This window comes from Notothenia coriiceps, unplaced genomic scaffold (genome assembly GCF_000735185.1).
Source record: "Notothenia coriiceps isolate Sejong01 unplaced genomic scaffold, NC01 NC01_scaffold00014021, whole genome shotgun sequence".
Taxonomy (NCBI): Eukaryota; Metazoa; Chordata; class Actinopteri; order Perciformes; family Nototheniidae; genus Notothenia; species Notothenia coriiceps.
This window is the reverse complement of record NW_011346722.1, coordinates 81,548-101,359: the sequence shown is the minus strand read 5'-3', so window position 1 is coordinate 101,359 and position 19,812 is coordinate 81,548. Positions and strand designations below refer to the sequence as shown.

The window sequence follows — 19,812 nt, the reverse complement described above, 5'->3', positions numbered from 1 at the left end:
ATGGCTAGAATTTAGTATTTTGTATTTTGAGCAAAACACTTCATAGACATGTTTTTTTTAAATATCTGTGACCTATAATATATGCCTACAAATAGTATAATAGGAGACCTTTAAAACACTGTTTACAAAATAAGATGAACATGTGTGTTTCATTCTGTGTGGCGGATGACATTTCAATCTGTATGCAGCATGTAAACATGGGCTGTATCTGCCCTGGAAACAATCCATCGACCACTTGGACTGGTGCCAGTGTCTCCCAGAGTAAACCCTTGTCTTACTTGTGAGTGTTGATGGGGGGGTGGGGTCCGCTGTCAGCCTGCGGGGCTCCGGTGTCTCTCTGCCGGGCCGTCCTGGGTCGCACGATTAGGCTGGAGAGGGCAAGGCGCTTCCCCACAACCCCCCCCACCCCCTGTACTAACCCATGTTAAATGGAAGCATTGTGACTGCAGACCTGCTCTCATCTTCGTGTACACTTTCTTTTTTTCTCCCTCTCCCAGTACATAATGACCCCAGACTATGTGACGACAGGCATTGTATCCGACTGGGCCGACCACAGAGAAATTAAAGATGAGGGTCTGATTCAGAGGCAGCTGCAGGTCTTTTTCTGCCGTACAGTGTCCAGCGGTGTTTAAGGTGTGTGTGGGTGTACTTATGTGCATCTATTTTTTGGCTTTAATGTTTAATTAATTTACGTTGTGATTGTGTGTGTTGTTGCAAACATCGAGCCAGGTGGTAACAATTGATTGCCCGGAGCAAGAATTCAATTATGGCATTAGACCTGTAATCTGATGCATTCATGCCTTCACAGGTAGACTGTGCAAACTGTTGTTAATATACACCTATAGCATTAACCCCTGTTATTTACTATATTTAGGAGGTGCAGCAGTTTCACGTGAGGGAGTTTCAATGTTGAATGCGTTCAAGGTTTGAACCATCGTCTTTTATTAAGATTGATATCGTTCAGAAAGAAAGAAAACCACACTTTTTTCACAGAAATTTCCCCCCATCAGACTTTACAGCGAACAATGCGGTCACACTACACCTGACAGGTATTTAATCTCTTGTAGACATTTTATCTGGGAATTCACCTCTCTTACAATTATGAAGTGCAATTTAGAAATCAAAGCTAGGAGCAGTGTTCACTTGCAGAGGAGTTATGGGGAGATCCCCTTTTCCCCTGATAATAACTAGAACCCACACACAGTGAACACACAACCTTATGTGCACAAGATAAGTCCAGGAACATACAGTAGATGATTTATTTTAAATATCATCACTGTGTCATGATGGAAAATAATACATAATAACTGACAGAGGCCAGTTTACATGGGTTTGCATTACAGAAGTAGTATGATGTTTTCAATATTTATTGTTATAAGGTAGTCTTGACTAGAGATGTCCGAATCCGATCACGTGATTGGGGATCGGAGCCGATCACGTGATTTTCAAAAGATCGGAATCGGGAGAAAAAAAATCCGGGATCGGGATTTTTTTTATTTATTTTTTTTATAAATACTTTTTTTTTTTTTTTGTATTCAATGTTACAAAACAAAAATGACCATGTTCAAGTCTTAAAGTCATCCTGAGGCCTTAGTTTTGGTTTCAAATGACAGAACATCATGTATGTGTTGCTTCTTTGGGGCTTGTTTTCATAGACCTGGTTGCTTATTTCTCTCAAATCTGGCAACAGAGTGGGCAGGGTCTAATTGTAGCAGTAAGCTAACGAGTACTGATAAGCTTTATTTTTGTTTTGATCCAATGCTGCACAACTGAACTGATCCAATGCTGCTGTGAAAGAAAGAAGCTATATCCATGTTGGATAGAATATCCAATTTAAATAAAAAAAATAACCTTAAGGGACAACTTGAATGCTTTTTTTCTTTTTTTTCTCTTAATGCATTGCATAAAGATCGGATCGAGAAAAATCGGTATCGGCAAATTGTCAAAATCAAATGATCGGAATCGAATCGGGAGCAAAAAAAGGTGATCGGGACATCCCTAGTCTTGACATCAATAGTGTGGTTGTAAAAGTACCGTACATAATGTTAAACGGTCATTTATATTTGGGTAAATGATAAACACATTTTGCAGCTGCTGTATAAATGAATGAATTCAACACTTTGTACCAGCTTCAGTGTTTTCTCTGCAGACTCAAACTGACCACAGAGATAGCATCATAGGTCTCAGGAGGCAATTAAAAAGAAATTAACTCCAATTTTGTGTTGTCTGCGATTTTTCCGTGTTTATTTTTGAGGTTTCTTGGAAACTCCCACCTTTTTAATTACACCAAATGCTTATTTTAGACCCTTTGCCAGTTTCCACTGGACTGCAAAAATGGTGTAGATGCTATCAACAGTGATGTCAGTGTGGCTATTTCTGCTTCATGCACATGCACACACACACCCACACACACACACACACACTGATCTGGTGCATGTATAAATAATTCACATAAGGTCAAACTTTGATCCGCTGATACAGCCTCTCAGATTGCCAGTAGTGGCAGGAAAACCAGTAGATTGAAAACGAGGAATGCGTCAAGGGGTGTGCTGTTTACTTGTAGCGCGGGCAGCTGGTTAGCCACCCCTCTGCCGTTTACACCCCCCTCCCTCGCTTTTCAATTCCAGCCAGACCCCAGGCTCGGCCACTAACTGGGGGCCGGAATATTGTGCACTGGGGATCAATGCGGCCCTGAGTGAAATGTCACCGCGGCCCTGCGATGTGTCAGGCTGTGAGGGAGTAGTAATGGCTATTGATCCACTGAGCGCTTAATGCAGAGCCACCACGCCAGCCAGCTGCAGCAGAAAGACATATGTATGAGATGAGCTAAAAGTGAGAAAATAGAAAAGAAAGAGCCCACAGTTGTGTCCCCCTCCTCACATCCCCCCCTCTCTGGCTGCAGATTGATCTTCCTCTTCCTGCTGATTCTAACTGGGGTCTGTCATTATCTTACTCTGTCATTAGGGGCTCCATTGACAGCCTTGGCCTGTCTGTGTCACTCTATTGAGACAGCAACACTTTTCCCATGCAGTGTTCCCTACATTTATTAAAATCTCTGACAGCCTTGTCTTGGCTCTCTCCATAGATGGCTGAGCTTCAGGCAGCGGTGCAGCGGTGTAATTGGAAGACGAGGCGCTCCGTTCCTGGCTAGTTATATCAGTGAGGTACGGGTCAGACTGGTTTATATCAGACCGCTGGCGATGAAGAACCAAATCAGACCACCTCAGCCTGAGGGTCAGTGTGTGTGCATCAGTAGTCACCCTACATTTATGCATATATATGTGAAGCACGTTTGTAAGATCAGGAGTTTTCCTGCTGTCACTGTCGGTGATATCTGTGAGGTAAGGGACTGTGTGTAAATTCTAGGATTTCTTTTTTCTTTTTGCCGAGGATTTGCACTGAAAATGTAATGGAAAAAAATGAAGGACCCTTTGATAATTTTTCGTATCCCCCCAAGGTCCAATTTGCCATATAAGAACAACAAGTGTGTCTCTGAATTGGAGGTTTAATGTCCTGATCAAAATCAAATAAAAGCAAATATACGTTGATCTTCATTATCAGTGATTGAACACTACCTTGACTTTTTTTTTTGCATCTTGTGTAAGTGTAGAAAGTATTGTAGTTAAAAGAAATGTACTAAGACCAACATTTTATTTCAATAAACAAACTATCAAAAACATATAGGAACATTTCACCTTCAAAGTATACATACTCCAGCCCAAACACGCAAACTATAACATTATAAAACTAACATTTTAAAATAGCAGCATTATTTTAACTGGCTCTCAGAGTTTCAGCAGTTATATACATATTATTATCCTTTACCTTGAGTTAGTAGTTATAGTAGTAGTTTAAATGCTGCCTCCTATTTCTTTGGAAATGGGGCCAGGCACTACATATTTCTACAGTTGGTTGTTCAGTTTTAACGGAAAGGTTTTTTAAGGTTTCAGCAGGCCAGAGCTTGCAAAATGTTCTTATCACATAGTAGTTGTTAATTTAATTTATATAAAATAGAATACTTTCCTCTGATGGCCTTTGACTTTGTATAACATAAAACTTGCTATATATAGACCACTTACATGTGAAGATTAGGTCATGTGACTTTATATAGTTAGGGTTTCACAGGACCACAACAACTTTTTATTTTAATGCCGTGTTTTTGCATTATAATAACAAACGCATGCTTCACAAATAAAATAACTCAACAAAAACGATTGAGTGGTGAGGGAAGCTTAAAATGATGTACGTTAAACTGTTCTTATAGTGCTTTTGACATTTGTTGTTCTTTATCCCAACATTACATCAACTGAAAGCTTTTGAATGTGCCATTGTTATCACTGTTGTTCAAGCTGATATCAGATGATATTGTTGCCTGATATTCATGAGAAAATAAATGAAATATTAAGCTGTGTTGAGAAAACTCTTAAAACCCTCTTTACTTTCTTTAAAAAAAAGTTACATTTCTCTGACTAAAACAAAAAGACAAAACACATTACCCTCTCCCCCTAATCATTTCCACACAGTCCCTTACCACTATCACCTAAACAAACCTGTTAATAATAATAAACGTGTGTTCAAATATCACAACAGCTGCTGCAACTCAAATAATACAATTTAAGGAGCCAATTTGTGTCCAAGTGACCAAATAGTAAAAACATGATGGCAGATTTCAAAGTGAAAGTAAGAAGAAACCCAAACAGTTTTATTCTGGCAGTCTTTACATAACCTAGATTTCTGATCATGTGATTATTGTTTTGTTGAATTCTCCGCGCCGGGACTATTACTGTAGAGTAGAGACATGACAACTTGAAAACATTTCTGGAGGCTGTCAGGAAGTGCACAGTGGGGTGCAGTGAATTGAGATTGGTGGGTTTGTGGGTACATGTGTGTGTGTGTTTGTGTGCTACACAAAAGCAATGCTGAGTATAGGCTGGTGTTGGGCCCAAGCTGCTTCCCCGTGTTACAGGAGCCACAATCAGGTAGGACCGGGGGGTCTCTGGCTGTCTTGGCCTCCGTAACACACGAGGCTGCTCAATGGGACGGAAGTTATTGGAGGGTTGGGCTGAGACAGATGACATGGTGTGTGACAGAGACTCATCATTTGAGTGTGATACAAGTATTTGAGCTGCAAGGCTGTAATGTCGCTCGGCTTGTCTGGAAAGATTTATTCCAGATTGCAGGGCCTGAGGGGTCAGTGGCCGTACATGTGGGAGGTTTCCCTGAGGGGGGGAAATGCATTTTAGGGGGAAGAGGTGGTGGGCATAATGAGAGAACATGTAAGAGGAAAACAATTAGTTCTATGTATCTAACTATTATATCTAGTGCTGAACGTAAAGCTGTTACAAGACGTGGTGATGAGCTAATTTAGTATTTGCATTCATGCAGATGTATATTTTGCACACTTCCTACAAAACAATGATTTCTTTCTCAACAAACTTGAATTGACAGCCTCACTTCTATCTGACAGAAAGGTTATTTTCCATCGAAGGAGAGGAAATGTTTAATCCAATACCCACTGTGAAAGAAAAAAGTAATGCATATCTCACTTTCTCGCCTGTCTCCCGTCGAGATGAAATTGAAATTTTAATGCATTTCAGAGTTTTCCCCCGAATGGAGAAGCTGATAGACACAGGGATGTCATATTTACAGTATGAACACCCATGGTTTAATGCACTCTACAATACTGCCATCTCCAAGTTCTCCTGAACAAAACATGCTCTTGAACATAAAGGGAAGGCGAAGAAGAAAATTATTCCTCAAGCTTTCTATCAAGCTTCTGCATTCATGGCAAAGCCTAAAGGGCATGTCAGTCTTCTGCCTCTGAGAGAGGTAATTATCCTTTTCCTGTCAGAGAACAACAAATGATAGCCAACTATGGGGGTGCATTTTCAGGAGCTGAAATTTGGCAATTGGAAGGAGAAGGAGGTTTAATTTTCTGGCAGCTGCATATCTACTTTTATCATGCTTTTTCAATGGTCATTTGTTGCATGTTCTTTTCTATTCACATGGGCTCTCAGGGTAGTGCTGCGAGCTGCTGAGGGTGTGTTTATCTGCCCTGCATTAACATACCTATTTATAGTCCTACACTTTCTTACAGTCATCTTTTTTTTTTCTGTTGTGACCATTTCACAGATTATATATTGTCCAAGTAATTTCCCTTTCAGCTTCTGTGTTTTTTACCTTTCAGAGAAAGCAGTGAATGGAGGGGAAATTATCACAATTACTCATATAATTGAGCCGTCTTTGTAGCAAGTGCAGCTTCAGTAGCCCTTTTTTTCCATCAGCCAAAATGGTTTCATTATATGGGTTTTTCATATTCCCTGACACAGGGCTCCGCTGAGGGCCTGGCGCGTGGATGAGATGCAGGATGAACAGAGCGAATCATTAAGGTCACAGTAGGAATAATTATCCCAGCTATGGAAAGAGCATCTACAGCCTTTTTTTTCTCCCCCGGCACAAATGCAGTGTCCACGGTTTTGTTACGAATAAAGCTTCCACCTTCTACTTATACAAAGAAGAGAGGGGGAGAGCAAGACTTGTATCAACATGACAATTTTCCATCATTAAGACTAATGACAGGCACAGACCGTGGGGATCAAGGGGAGCACAAAAAAGAGAGGCGCATTCAGGTGTTGGCTGAGTGCTGACCTCCTTCCTGTCTTTGTTGGAGACTTAACTCTTAACAAATCTAAAAAGGGGTTTCAGACTAAAGGCGCAGTGGCAGCTGAACGTCAAGCAGCACGGCTCTCCATGGGCAAATGACTTAATTGGCGAATTTGCATGTTTTCCATTTGCAGGGAAATTAATTCAATAAGACCTATGTAAAGATGTTTAATCAATCATTGTTTTGATGTTGGTGAAATAATACCCAACCTTATAGCTGTATGGATTCTACTCCGATGCAATTCACTCACATCAACTACATTTTGATCATCCTTAAAATTGATTTTCTTATTAGTTTAGGATTTTGATGCCAAGATCTTCCCTTAACAAGGGATACTGTAACATGTAACAAGTATGAGATGTCAATGTGACACTAGTTTCTTTTACAGTTTAGCTGAATTAAGTAAAAGCCATATTTGTCCAAGTTCTTTCTCCACAGCCTTCACTCAGGTAATTGGTCATTTTGCAGCCAATTTGGGGCAGGTTGGATGCTTGCTGCCATGGCCTGACCCCTGCTGCTGCTGTAATGGGGGACAGCGTTTCTGCCAGTTCGCTGGGGGCTTTTCCACACTGTGATCTCCAGCTTTCTGAGTACAGAGCTGTTCTGAACCCTGAAAGAGGAAAAAAAAAACGAGTTCAAATATGACTTCTTTAGTCCTATTGCACACATGTTGATTATAGAGGCTGCTTTTCAAGTTTCGTCTCTGAGAGTTTTCATTTGCTGGGAATAAAAGAGTCATTGAAGTTTAAAAATAAGCCATTTATTACCGACGTCTGTAAGTGAGGAGGAACAAATGTATGACATGAGGAAAGAAAGGGCAGGAAATATTTGTTTCTAAGTTAATGGCACAAGTATTTGCTCTTTATTTCTATTATCAGCAGGAGCAAGAGTGATGCCGTCAGCCGCCTGCTGAACAACAGGTCCAGTTTGGAGAGCAGCGGTCGGTCAGTACGTCCTGACCCGGTGTGAAGCAGACTCCTCGCAGTCATCGGGGCCTTTTAAAAGACACAAAGAAATCCTTATTTTTCTTCTAACTATTCTAAAAAAATTACAACTTTATTCTATTTTGTATTTGCTGTAGGAAACATTTTATTCTACTGTCAATACAGGAAATACGTCTACGTTTTAGTGTGTAAAGGCATAATATGGTCCAAAAATATACAATATTTTCCCCCACGATAGCAACATTTGAAACGGGAGTATAACTCAAACTAACTGATTTTTTGTATTAAATTAATTTAAAGTTAATGATAATTGTTGATTGTAATACTTTATTAGTATCAAATGAAAAACACAAATGTTTTAATTGAAAAGGCAAATTACATATCAGATCTTTAATTATGAACACATTATTTATTTGGCCCTGAATACAAAACCCCATCCATCACTTCATTTAATTTCAGAAACCAAAGTGTGAACTTACTTGAATGTCATAAAAGGAAGTATTAGAATCTGATTCTCACACAAGTTAACGTAGCCACTAACACATTTAATTATAGTGAGACAGTACATTAAGTTTTAAATGTTTAAAATGAAATGTATTCCTCTGTATTTTCTGAATACAAAATAAAATTGTCACATAATCTAATTTCCTCATGTGTCCCTCCTGGCTCTTATGATAACTAAATCAGCTAACCGATATCACCCTCTTGTTTATCAGATATTATGATTAATTTTTTGTTTAGGTGTTTTTCCAGTAAACAGAATCAATTCACATTTTGATGCCACATTGAACATGAAAATAGACACTGAATCGAGTTAATTGTAGTGCATCTAGTGTGCGTTCATTGACGATGCTGCAAATTACAGGATGGCGCTGAGCAGAGAGAGAGAGGAAGCAGAACAAAAGGCAATTTCACTTGTTTGATCCACTGCCTTAAACACGTGAAATAAAACCTCCATATAGTGGGACCTTTCTGCTGGAAGTCACTCACAGAAATACATTTGCATTTGTAGCTGAGGTCATGTGGACATCTATGATCCATGTCCATAATGGGCAGTTTCAGATATGAGGAGATACTGTGTTATGTAAAAAAATAAACACATGGGAACAATTTACTTTTTGTTCTGAATAAGTATTTTTGACATGGATATTTTTGCATCATGATGTTGACTGCATGCATCTAAGAGATTGTGTTTATTTGTTTAAGAAGGGACAATGCAAAACAATTAACATTAATCCCATCGTGTAAATGTGCCAGATTTAGAGGATCATTTTCATCTGCAGTCTCTGGCAGGATGGTCACATTAAAGAAAACATACAAGCACAGAAAAACACATGCACTATGTCATCACATACGCACAGGTAAACGCACATGAGAAGGATTATAATCCATATATAAATTGAGGAAAACTATTGAAATTTTAAATTGGATTTTCTCTATATTTGCAGACAAACGAAAATCCCCATTAAAAACCTAAAACGAATCAGGTAAATCATTCAAATACAAAATATCAACCTGATTATTGTCTCCATAAAAAAGGGAAATAATGCACTTTCAAAGGCAATAATTAATCAGTGTTCCCATGCAGAGTGTGCAGGGTGCTGCCTTCACACAGCATGGACTCTCAGTTTACCAGTGCACCGCGGTCGGGGTAATATTTGGTGGCTGTGAAAATATGGGTTGGCATGGCAGTTTGAGGAGGGCTTTCGATCAGCGGCCTGAAATGAAGTCTGTGACATCTTGGCCCGTTTACACCCCCCCCNCCTCCCCCTCTCTCTCCACCTCTGCACTAACCCTCAGGTGAAGAGCAGCAGGTGTTAAAACACCCTCAGCCACAGAGCTACTCACTCCTAATGAGTCCTGCCTCCGCGCTCCATCCATGCATGGAAGACTTTATTTTTAGTGTGGCTAGTTAGAGTCCTGCTGCCAGTCTGCAGGACGGACTGTGGCCTGCCAGCAGAACCACATTAGAAATTAAAGTGGGAATATCATCACATGCAAAATCATCCTAATGACACCGATGAAAGAAAATCCCTTGAATAAATAATCCGTTTTGGTTGCAAACAAATAAACACTTTGTAAATGATTGATTTGGCATTTTTCAAGAAATTGAATAATGCAGCATTTATTTGGAAGTTCTTCTCAACCCTAAATTACATTTACTTCAACAAACAGCCTGCTATTATTATTGCTATTATTAGTAGTGTACTCGTGGTATTATTTTACATTTTTCTGCAAATTCTGCCTCTATTCTGTTAATGGTTGTGCTCACAGCCGCGTGTCAATTTGCAGATACTATAATCGTGGGAAAATAATGACAGTTATCAGTCGCACCCACCAAGTACCCATAAAAATCTGTCCTCTGTTCTGGAAGATGATAATTATTGGTTGTACTACCATTATCATTGTCGTTGTTGATAGAGGAAGTCTTGAAGCATTTCTCGAAAGTAATTCCAGAGAAATCACTTCAAATTGGCCTATTTTAGGGGGACAAGGGACCAGCTTTCGTTATAGCCTAATATTGCACAGAAATCTTTAAATCCGCAGCCGGCTGGCACACTGCAGCACGTGCCGTGATGTCAGCGCCTGCATTTTGATAACACATTTTGCAACTTGCTAGTTCTGTTTTGAGTTAATTATGCAATTACACTGATAATCACAGTGACGGAATTTAACTGCCTTTAATTTGTTATTCAGGTGGAGATGGAGGGGATGGAGCAGCCAGGCTGTGTTTCTGCTCTCAGACACCAGATCAGGAGCAGCAGCCTGCATATGGATCCCGATAAAATGAAGACTTGCTGCAGGATACTTTCTTCTTCCACCAAGTGCGTAATGCGGAGGCTCTCTGACCCGCGGATTTATCTGCTCCTTTCCCATCACTTGATTTACAAAGTAAGTTGCGTTTAGCTGCTGATTAAGATCTTTTTTCTTTTTGGTTAAACTATACTTACAGCTGCATTGATCCTGTCTGAGCTTTTGAGTTGTGGAGGTCTAAACCTGCAGCTCAAGGAAGAAAAAAAAAAAGAAGTCTCTTATGTTAAGTCAGTCGTCAGTTCAATTAAATCAAATGTCCGTGGATAATTATTCTTGTTAGGCTGTGGGAGGCTGGCCGCACCCCCACCCCCCCGTAGATTCATGCTAATCAAAGGTGCCAGTGTTCAACAAAAGTGTGACCATTAATTGATTGCGATAGACGCTGCGTAAAGTCGTTTGGAAAGCATTTAAATGTGATAAGAAAATAGGCCCATAAATGACTGTGTTAGAAAACAGTGAATAGTTCAGTGGGAAGCAAATATAACCAACAATTGCAAACGATTAATATTGTTGTGAAATGATTCATTAAAAAACACATTGGGCTGTAAAATTCAGACGTTGTTGTTTGAGCCTATTTTTATTTGTTTTTGTTTGCAGGCTGTATGTTTCCAGGTGTCTTAAAGCATCGTTACTCCTGTATACCTGACACAAACACCTAATTTGACATCAGGACTGTTCGACTGTCCCATCAGCTGCCAGGTGTAACTGAGACCTCAAGCCACGTAAGTGTTAAATACATGACTAATTACAGACCTACTTATGAAAATTGAACACTAGTGTTATGCTAATACGAGATAAAGCTTTAATCAAACAAGCTTTAATGAAACTAGCCAACAGAAAGAGCTGCTTTAACGAGGCTGGGATTATTATTTAACTATAATAAATTACGTTTTTTGTGACAACCGGCATTTAAAATACAATGTGACAAACCTGATTGTACTGCTTGCACCGATATAGATCACAGTATTTTATTACATTTAAAAGAAATGTTAGCTAATGCTGGGAAAGAAATGGATCAGGAGTCTCACCGTATGCATTATTACCTAAACGTGGTGCCTGATAATAATATTAAAATTGATATAAATAATTAGTGATGATAATATAAAATAGTGCATCTTGACATGTCATGATGAAATCTTAGGTTTTGTGGTTTTTCTTTGACTTTCTCAGGCTCCTCGGACCCAGCCCAGCGTCGCCAATCGGCTTCCCTCTTGGAGAGAGTGGACCAATCAGCGACAGTCTTTGATGAATATTCATGAGTCCGAGATTCAAACCTTTGAGCGAGTTTGTCTTGGTCCACAGCATCATACCTAGGACTTTTCACAGGCACAAACTACATTTTCTTATGAATGGAAAGAGAAAAAATCAGTTCGGCTTAAATTGGGACCCATCCTTCACTGAGACCATAGAAGGAAAACAACAAAAGCGAGACAAGGGGAGCCGCCAGAAGAGATGACAATGACTACAATTCCAGAAAGTCTCAGCCCTGCCTCAGGAAAAACCGTTTTCATGGAGTTTGGACCCCCGAGTCAACAAATGTCGCCTTCCTCCATGTCTCACGGACACTATCCGATGCACTGTTTACATTCTGCAGGTCATACCCAGCACGACAGCTACAGTCCAGCCTCGTCCTTCCCCAGATCTTTGGGTTATCCATACGTAAACTCCGTCGGCAGCCATTCCACCAGTCCATATCTCAGCACAGTACAGACCTACCAAAACAGCTCGGCGCTCACACAGACGCGGTTAGAGGAGACAGGTAAGTGAGCAGCAGCATGTTTGGATCTTCAATATGAACTTTCTGTGTTGGCACGGCTTGAATCTGTATGCAGCATCGAAAAAACACGAGCCAGATGTTGGAATTAGGCTTGGTAATTATTTATTGCGTAACGCTATAAACAATGTATGCAATTAAGGGTAATTATACCTAAAGTACAGCCTGTAAAACTTGCGCTGGAGTATTGGTCGCTGTGCAGCATTGTTGGCCACAACTGCAGCTCATTTGTTTCCCTCTGCTTGCTCTTTTCTTTTTCTCAGCGCCAGAAACGGAGAAAAACACTGTGGTGGAGGGCGGAGAGGTTCGATTCAACGGGAAAGGAAAAAAGATCAGAAAACCAAGGACTATCTATTCCAGTTTACAGCTTCAAGCTCTGAACAGAAGATTTCAACAAACTCAGTATTTGGCGTTACCGGAGAGAGCAGAGCTGGCAGCGACGATGGGTCTCACTCAGACACAGGCAAGTCCAGGAAACACACCCACAAGAAGAGTTTTTTCACCTCTTAAATGCCATTTATTTATTTACAACATGCATTTTTATATTTCATTATTTTTAAATTAAAATTACAGAAGCGTTTTTGATTTTTAATTGAAATTACAATGAATACAATTCATCTGGACACCATTTCACCATTTGTCATTCAATGATTGACACCAAATCAAACGTGTTTTTATGTATATTAATTAACCGTGATTCATGTGTTTTTAATATAAATGACATTAATACAGTAAACATAATAAATATATTAATTATTATTATTTTCTCATGAATTAAATACATCTGCTTCGTGCGTAAAACGTGACTAATTCTTTCGAAACTGTTGATACGATAATTCACTAATAATAGTTTTTCGTCCCTCCAGGTGAAGATTTGGTTTCAAAATAAACGCTCTAAATTTAAGAAACTGATGAAGCAGGGCGGGGGTACCATCGACCCCAGCGCGCTGTTGGCCACCGGCCGTGGACTGTCCACCGGCTCTCCCACGGTGGCGCCGGTGTGGAGCTCACCGACCACCGTGAAGACTTCGGTGGGAACAACCGGATACATTCCCAGCTACACCTCATGGTATCCAACCACACACCAAGAGTCTATGCAACAGTCACAGCTCATGTGAACGGTCAGCCCACCACTCTGCCATGTCTCGTGGATCAGGATGAGGAAGGGGCTTCAGCGCGGCCTAGCACTGGTTACACAAACAACAACAACAACAACAACCCCGGAGTTTGCTGCTGCCAGCTGACACACAGGCCTCCTCATACCGGATGAGAGGAAGAGCTGAGAGACTGCAAAGACACACAATGCGCCCGAGGGCAACACGTATGTGACAGTCACCGGAAATCGTGGACAGATTGATCCTTTTTTTTTTTGGCTGCTGTTTATCCCTTTTGTGTCCATTTTTACCCTTTGAAAAAAAAAAAAATCTTTTTTGTGTGAGTTAACGAGAAAACAGGTGTTTGTTTCAACCAGATGTTGGACCCAAAGTGATGATGGGAATGAATTTATAAACAGCTAAAGGTCTATTAGGCCAAAGCAGCTCTTCTTTAACCAAATAATGATAATTCATTTTTCCACCATTACCGTTTTGCTTGTAGGCTATACAGCACAGGGCATATTGTGCAAAGCCTTAAATCGCTACTTTGTTGTTTATATGTGTTTGTTATTTAAGTTAAATTATTCAGACACGTTTTGAGGTCTGTTGAGGTCAGTCTGTGTTCATTTTGTAAGTGTGTTTTGAAATGACAACAGTGTGTTGTTAATGCTGCACTAACAGCAAAGCTTTTCTATGCCGTGCCCCGATGTTATGTGAAAAATGTAAAAGGCCTGACAATTTGCTGCTTTAGAAAAAAAATATCTTGAAGGTGAGCAGCTCATTTGTCCCTGTATTTTGTACATTTATTATTTTCAGATTTGTTTTCGTGCTGTACTGGATACGCTGTGAAACAGGGTTTTAGGCTTTCTGTATTCGTCGAGATGTGTTTAGTCAACATAGAAAATATTTAGTTTTGTATTGATCACTTTAATTTATTTCTTTTTTTCTGAAGTTTATGTACACACTGTGCAAAGTTTTAAAAAGCAGTAAAATAATGATTTAAATTATGTCAAGAAAGGTGTCTGATTCCTACCCCCCTCCTCCTCCTCCCTCTTCATGTGAAAAGAAAGGCTTCAACATGGTGCAGGTTTAATGTGAGCCGACACAAAGCAGTATCATGTTGGTTATTGTAGCAGACCCCGTGTGAGAGCTGCAAAAGGCTTTAGATTCATGGTTGTGTTAGCATTTAGCTACATGCGTCCCTTCTGCTGCAGATGTTGTCAAACCTCTGGAGGGAATTAAGAAATACAAATACGACTTTGCATCTAAAAAAACAAGATTGAATCTCAATGAATCAAAACGAAAATATATTAACTGTTACATTTTATATATTACATGGGGAAAAAAAGGTACAAAATAGAAATGCAGGAACCACTGAAGCCTGGTCGATATAAACTGCATCATTTCGGGATTTAACCGTCGCGATGCGGGAGAGCTGGATTCATTCAACAACATCGCTTGTTTCTTTTCAGCTTTTCTTAAAGATAATCTTCTTTCTATTTGTCTTCCGACAATCCCCATTTTAGGCCATGAATGGAAGAGACCAATTGTGTGTGTTAAGTGAATAATCGCCCAAGAGGCAGGTGCTGCAAAAAGACTGGATGAGCCCTGGCGGATCACATGGAGATCAGAGAAAGTGAAAAGTTCAAAGGCCTTCTTGTTTGGCCTTAACGTTGTATTCAAGGACTCTATTAAGCAAACTCACACTAAGCCTTTTCTATTAAAAGAAAATTTAGTAAAAATCGTAAATGTTTAGTTAAAATGCTGGGCTAGTTTGGTTAAATATAAAAAAAATTAAAACATGTTTTTAATTGCATTTTTTTTTAATGCTAAAACAATTAAACAGCCAGAGAAATATCTGTCCATTCAAATATAATTAACACTGGACTGGTTATAGCAAAAGTAATAATGGAAACAAATGAAATAAGGCACCAATATTCGAGAAAAACATGGAACAAAGTATCTGATCTGAAGCTTAATGTTTCTGCGAGAAGAAACACAGAATATAACGAATTCAAATGCAAGACTTGTATCCTTCTCGCCCTCCTCCAGCTGCATATCCCCATGAATAAATACATGTTTAGCAGTGTAATGACATTTGATGCAACTTGCTGTCTGCAGTCTGCACAGCATACTACTTTTATAACACAGCACTTCATTATTTTCATGTTTCATATATGCATTGTTAAATGGGAAAATCAGAACATCATAACGACCATTTTAATTCTTATTCTTATTTATGCCTATTGGACGAGTAAAACCGCTTCAAAAGGACTAAAAAGAAATCATCTCTGGCCTAGTTTATCTAAAAGGTCTACGACTTATGTAACAACCTTGTCTCTATTGTTATTTTTAATAGAGCATATAGAGTCCTTTGTGAATAAGCCTACACTTGAAGAATAGCCTGCACATCTCGGTATACCATTAAGAAAGAATATGAATTGTGCTGCTGCTGTAGAACATAAATCTGCCTACCTAGTCCCAGAAAGGCGCAGCTGCACACCCAAGAGGGTCAGCGTTATTTCGCTGTATTCTCCCCTTGATTATACGAGCTGAGCCCATCAAACCCAGCGTAATTACAGTAATTTCGCCCTTATTTATTCTAATGCAGTTTCCTATCTCTGAGGTAATTATGAGCATTTTTTTTCACATGAAGGATCTTTCTGCTCTGACAAAGGAGATAGTGCTCTGAAAGAAATGTGCTGCTGCAATAGGGGGAAAAAAATTAAATTGCGAAATAGGTGAGCTGCCATTTCGTCACTGTTCCCTTAGACTTAGCCTATGTGTAAGGCAGGCAAATTGCTTGCAGGTGTACATCATGGAGTTGTAAATGCGAGGAGGCTTCAAAATTAGCAGAGCACAATGTAAGAGTAATGAGAGCAGCGAATGGATTAAAGAACACCTTCCTTACATATCCTCCATGTGCACAGCTCTCTTTGCTGCAAGATTTTTAGCAGCACATTAAATTCACTGGAGACCTTTTTTTAATAGCGAAGTCACAGGAAAAAAAATAGGACCCATGTCTTTGATGTAAAATAATCAGCAATATTCACAAATTTATCTTGGAATAAAACATAGATTATTTCAAAAGATAAATTAACGAATCAAGCCTGTTTCCTGTTTTTTTATGACATTCTTTCAATCGGTGTGCTACTTGAATATTTAAGAAATAAAATATACTACACACCTTTCAGCTGGAAATAAAGAAGCTGGCTCCCTCTGGATTTTTCAGGAATCAGCATGGAGGCAGATGAGCAGCAGCATCCTGCAGAACAAGAAGCGCTTAAATCCCACAAAATGTGTCCCATGTTTTGGTCTAGCTATAGCAGCACAGTTCAGAATATGACTGGAAATGTCTGCTTTATTTCCCCTTTTTATAGCTGATGGGAAAAAATGTAGATTATTAGCATAAATGTTTACTCCTCATTACGCTGATGACATTGTGCACTCGAGATCTTGGTAATCTTTGGGGGAAATTATGAGTAATTTTTTAAAATTTAAAGCAGCAGTTACCATGCAATTCAGGCTAATTTCGCGTGGGCTCCACACGGATATAATTATCGTTGAGTCAAGATGTTAGGCTAAAAACTATGCATTGATATTCCCATTTATTATGTACATGCAAGTTCGAAAATGTTGATGCTTGCCATAGCGGGGAATTGTCTTGGGTAAAAATAGACTAACACCCCATATTAGGACATCTCAAATTGCGAAGAATTATATAGTAATTGCAGGCTTTCAGATTTGAAAGCCAGAATGCTCAAGCCAGAGAAAATGTGGATGAAATTACAGATCAGTGTATAAATTAGGATGGCATTTACAAGTTGCCTGCAGAATTGCAAAAGAAAAAGCAAAGCCGCTCAAAACCCATGAAGGAAGTCACATGGAGCAGCAGAAAACTATACAAAATCATTTATTATAATCATAATTTTTTAGGACGAAATCGATATATTTTATTGTTTATAAACATGTGTTGATTGATCCACAGCTGGTGTAAAGCCACACATGAGAGAGGAGATATTTGGTGCCGTGTATGCAGCCTTGTTATGATGCATGCACTTTTTCTGTACAATATACGAGTTCAATGTACAATAAGGGCTATCTAGGGTCCTATGTGTGTAGATGGAATGTGTTGTCGCACAGACCTGCTGCATGTCAGCTCCAGGGAGGAGGCTCCATCATGGAGATATAGCAACCGCTGACAAGCTACAGTCCTAATTATGTACAAGGAAACGATCCCACTTTATGGCCTGTGGTGGTTTGAAGAGAAGCGTGTGGGATAGACAGTGATAGCCATGAATGAGAACTAGGCTAAGTGATGGGACTTCGTATTAATAATAAGACCCCTTACCTAATTTCATATAGCCTATAGCAGCAATACATTTATTTTTTTGGAAGTGTGTCTCTGTTTACCATGTAGCCTGCAGGCCCTATACATAATGTAGGTCAATGTGCTCCTCTTCAGAGATCAGAGGCTCGCTTGTGAGACGTGAGAAATGTTTCCATGATGCTGTTTAGCTCCAGGCTGACTTGGAACTATAGTTGCTCTCTTTTTCTCCTGTTAGGCTGAGTTCATAAAACGCCTGGAAAGCGACTCCCTGACTCCACAGAGTCTGAGGAGCTTGTACTCAGTCATACCACCCTCATCTTCCCCTCTCTCACATGCCAAGGCGTGTTGTTGTGTTGCCTCCCCCTACACGGAGAGCCTGCGCCCCGGGCCTCTCTCTCTGCCTCTGCCTGCCCGAATGAGCCCGAGTCCGGCTAATCATCCTCTGAAGGAACCGGGTAAAATAACCCGAGACAGTTGAGGAATTGTCTTTAGATTTTCCACGTGTGTGATCGCTCTTTTAATGACAAACGCCATGTTATTGTTATAAGAAATATCTATTAATCAGTGTTAGCTTGCTTTAAAGGTATGCTAGGCTAACAGCTTAAACCCCAACTGTGCTCACTAAAAAGCTAACACGGTTGCCAAGTAACAACACAAGGTAACCTTGCTAGGGCTATTGATTTTGTTTGCTACAGGTGTGCGTAAAACGGGTATTGTTATTTATTTATTTATTTATTTGACCGAGTTTCAGCATATTAAACCAAAAAACAGGTAGCCTAACTATAGTTTAAATAAATCACAAAAACATATTTGTTGCTGCTTGTTTTTATGAGTTTACCATGTTACATTTGTAATATTACACTTATGCTTGCACACATTTTACAATGGAAAATTATGCAGTCTATTAAGTGAAGCTACGCTAAAAACAATTTATATTTTATCTAAATAGCTGTACAATAGAGTTGACTTAAATACAAAAACAATAAATAAATATAATCATTAAAATAGCCATAGGCCTTTATAATTATTTGTTGGCTCTCTAGAAATGCAATAACAAAAAGGCAACAAATAATTCCCCGGTCATCCATAAATCCAAATGTAGGTCAAGAAAAAGAGAAATAGGTGTACACAGAAAACATTTTTATTTAAATAACGTCTGGCATATATGGAACACTGCTAAAATAAATAAGACACAAATACAATAAAGTGTGATACAAGTAAATCAGAGGGAAGGACAATCAGTAGCTTACGGGGGTAAATGGATTTGTACCAATAGCCTTTAAAAAAAAAAATAGTGAAAGAGCTGTGGTAAAATATTTACAAACTTATATTCAGACCCCCCTGGCCCATATTTTCAAATAAACTAGTGACATAAGGAATTAATAAAAAGAAAGGCTATGCTGTCTTAATCGTACAACAACATGAGATCATATTGAAAAAGGCACGATACAGTTAAGTTGTGCTACATTTGTGTGACAGGTTGTCCTGCGATGGATGTGTCGTTTCTGCAGAAATGGCAAAAAAGTGACGTCCGCGTTAAAGTAGGCATGTGCCCGTGCTGTGATTGCTTTGGGTAATAGTGGTTCATTCAGTCCCTCGACATAAACAAAATAAATAAATACAAAAATAACTGTAAAAATCTGCGACTACCATTTGCAAGCGTGAAAACTGGCAAGGTCCATAAGCCTTTCTGGCTCCATCAACTTCTCCTAGATGCTTGCGTAAAGTTCGCAAGACGCACACACGAGGTCTGTAAAAATGAAGGTATTGGCCTTTTTCTTTTTTCACCAGTATTGTCCGATTTGAACCCGATAATTGTGTTTTTTTTGTTTGTTTCAGAATATCGTCCCAGCGCTTATGGCGGAGTTGTGGTGGTGCTGGATCAGAGGAGCCTGCAGATGCGTCGCAGAGTTCGTGGAGTACCAGGAGTAGTTTGCCAAAAACGATGAAGGCGCAGTCGTGTTGGGAGGGCTGCTGCTCTGAGGTAAACTGGAACTGACAAGGTTCATTCTTTGAGTCTGTGGAAAGTCCCAGGCAGAACTTGGCGGAGAATTGCAGGGGGGGGATTCGCAGCAAGCAACAAGCTCCGGGGGCATTTCTCCACTTTTCCACAACTTCTTGAACTTGGAACGGCGGTTTTGGAACCAGATTTTGATCTGAGAAGGAAACAGGATATAAGCATGAAATTGATT

At 39.6% G+C, this 19,812-nt stretch overlaps 2 protein-coding genes and 1 long non-coding RNA gene across 3 annotated transcripts in view; 2 read left to right on the top strand and 1 right to left on the bottom strand.

Annotated features, from left to right (window-relative positions):
* The window catches only part of LOC104948261 (uncharacterized), a 16,875-nt gene extending 13,321 nt beyond the window's left edge, over positions 1 to 3,554 (top strand). The window contains exons 2-3 of the long non-coding RNA XR_798658.1: positions 498 to 633; positions 3,086 to 3,554. This is a non-coding gene — a long non-coding RNA (uncharacterized lncRNA). The remainder of the gene's footprint in view (positions 1 to 497; positions 634 to 3,085) is intronic.
* A 6,818-nt stretch (positions 3,555 to 10,372) lies between these two features.
* Positions 10,373 to 14,266, top strand: dlx1a (distal-less homeobox 1a). Its single transcript, XM_010774439.1, has 5 exons — positions 10,373 to 10,500; positions 11,020 to 11,144; positions 11,593 to 12,181; positions 12,460 to 12,659; positions 13,063 to 14,266. Exons 3-5 carry the CDS (start codon positions 11,875 to 11,877, stop codon positions 13,312 to 13,314), a joined length of 759 nt encoding a protein of 252 aa, XP_010772741.1. The 5' UTR covers positions 10,373 to 10,500; positions 11,020 to 11,144; positions 11,593 to 11,874; the 3' UTR covers positions 13,315 to 14,266.
* Positions 14,267 to 18,668: 4,402 nt separating this feature from the next.
* dlx2a (distal-less homeobox 2a) overlaps positions 18,669 to 19,812 on the bottom strand; it is a 2,337-nt gene continuing 1,193 nt past the window's right edge. Inside the window, exon 3 of the mRNA XM_010774438.1 lies at positions 18,669 to 19,776. Coding sequence (XP_010772740.1) covers positions 19,456 to 19,776 — 321 coding nt within the window. The 3' untranslated portion in view covers positions 18,669 to 19,455. The remainder of the gene's footprint in view (positions 19,777 to 19,812) is intronic.

What these genes read in the sequence shown, in the direction of transcription:
- dlx1a (XM_010774439.1), top strand. Translation starts at nt 11,875, where the DNA reads ATGACAATGACTACAATTCCAGAAAGTCTCAGCCCTGCCTCAGGAAAA. An exon ending in GACGCGGTTAGAGGAGACAG is followed by an intron (nt 12,182 to 12,459) that starts GTAAGTGAGCAG and finishes TCTTTTTCTCAG; the next exon opens with CGCCAGAAACGGAGAAAAAC. An exon ending in TGGGTCTCACTCAGACACAG is followed by an intron (nt 12,660 to 13,062) that starts GCAAGTCCAGGA and finishes TCGTCCCTCCAG; the next exon opens with GTGAAGATTTGGTTTCAAAA.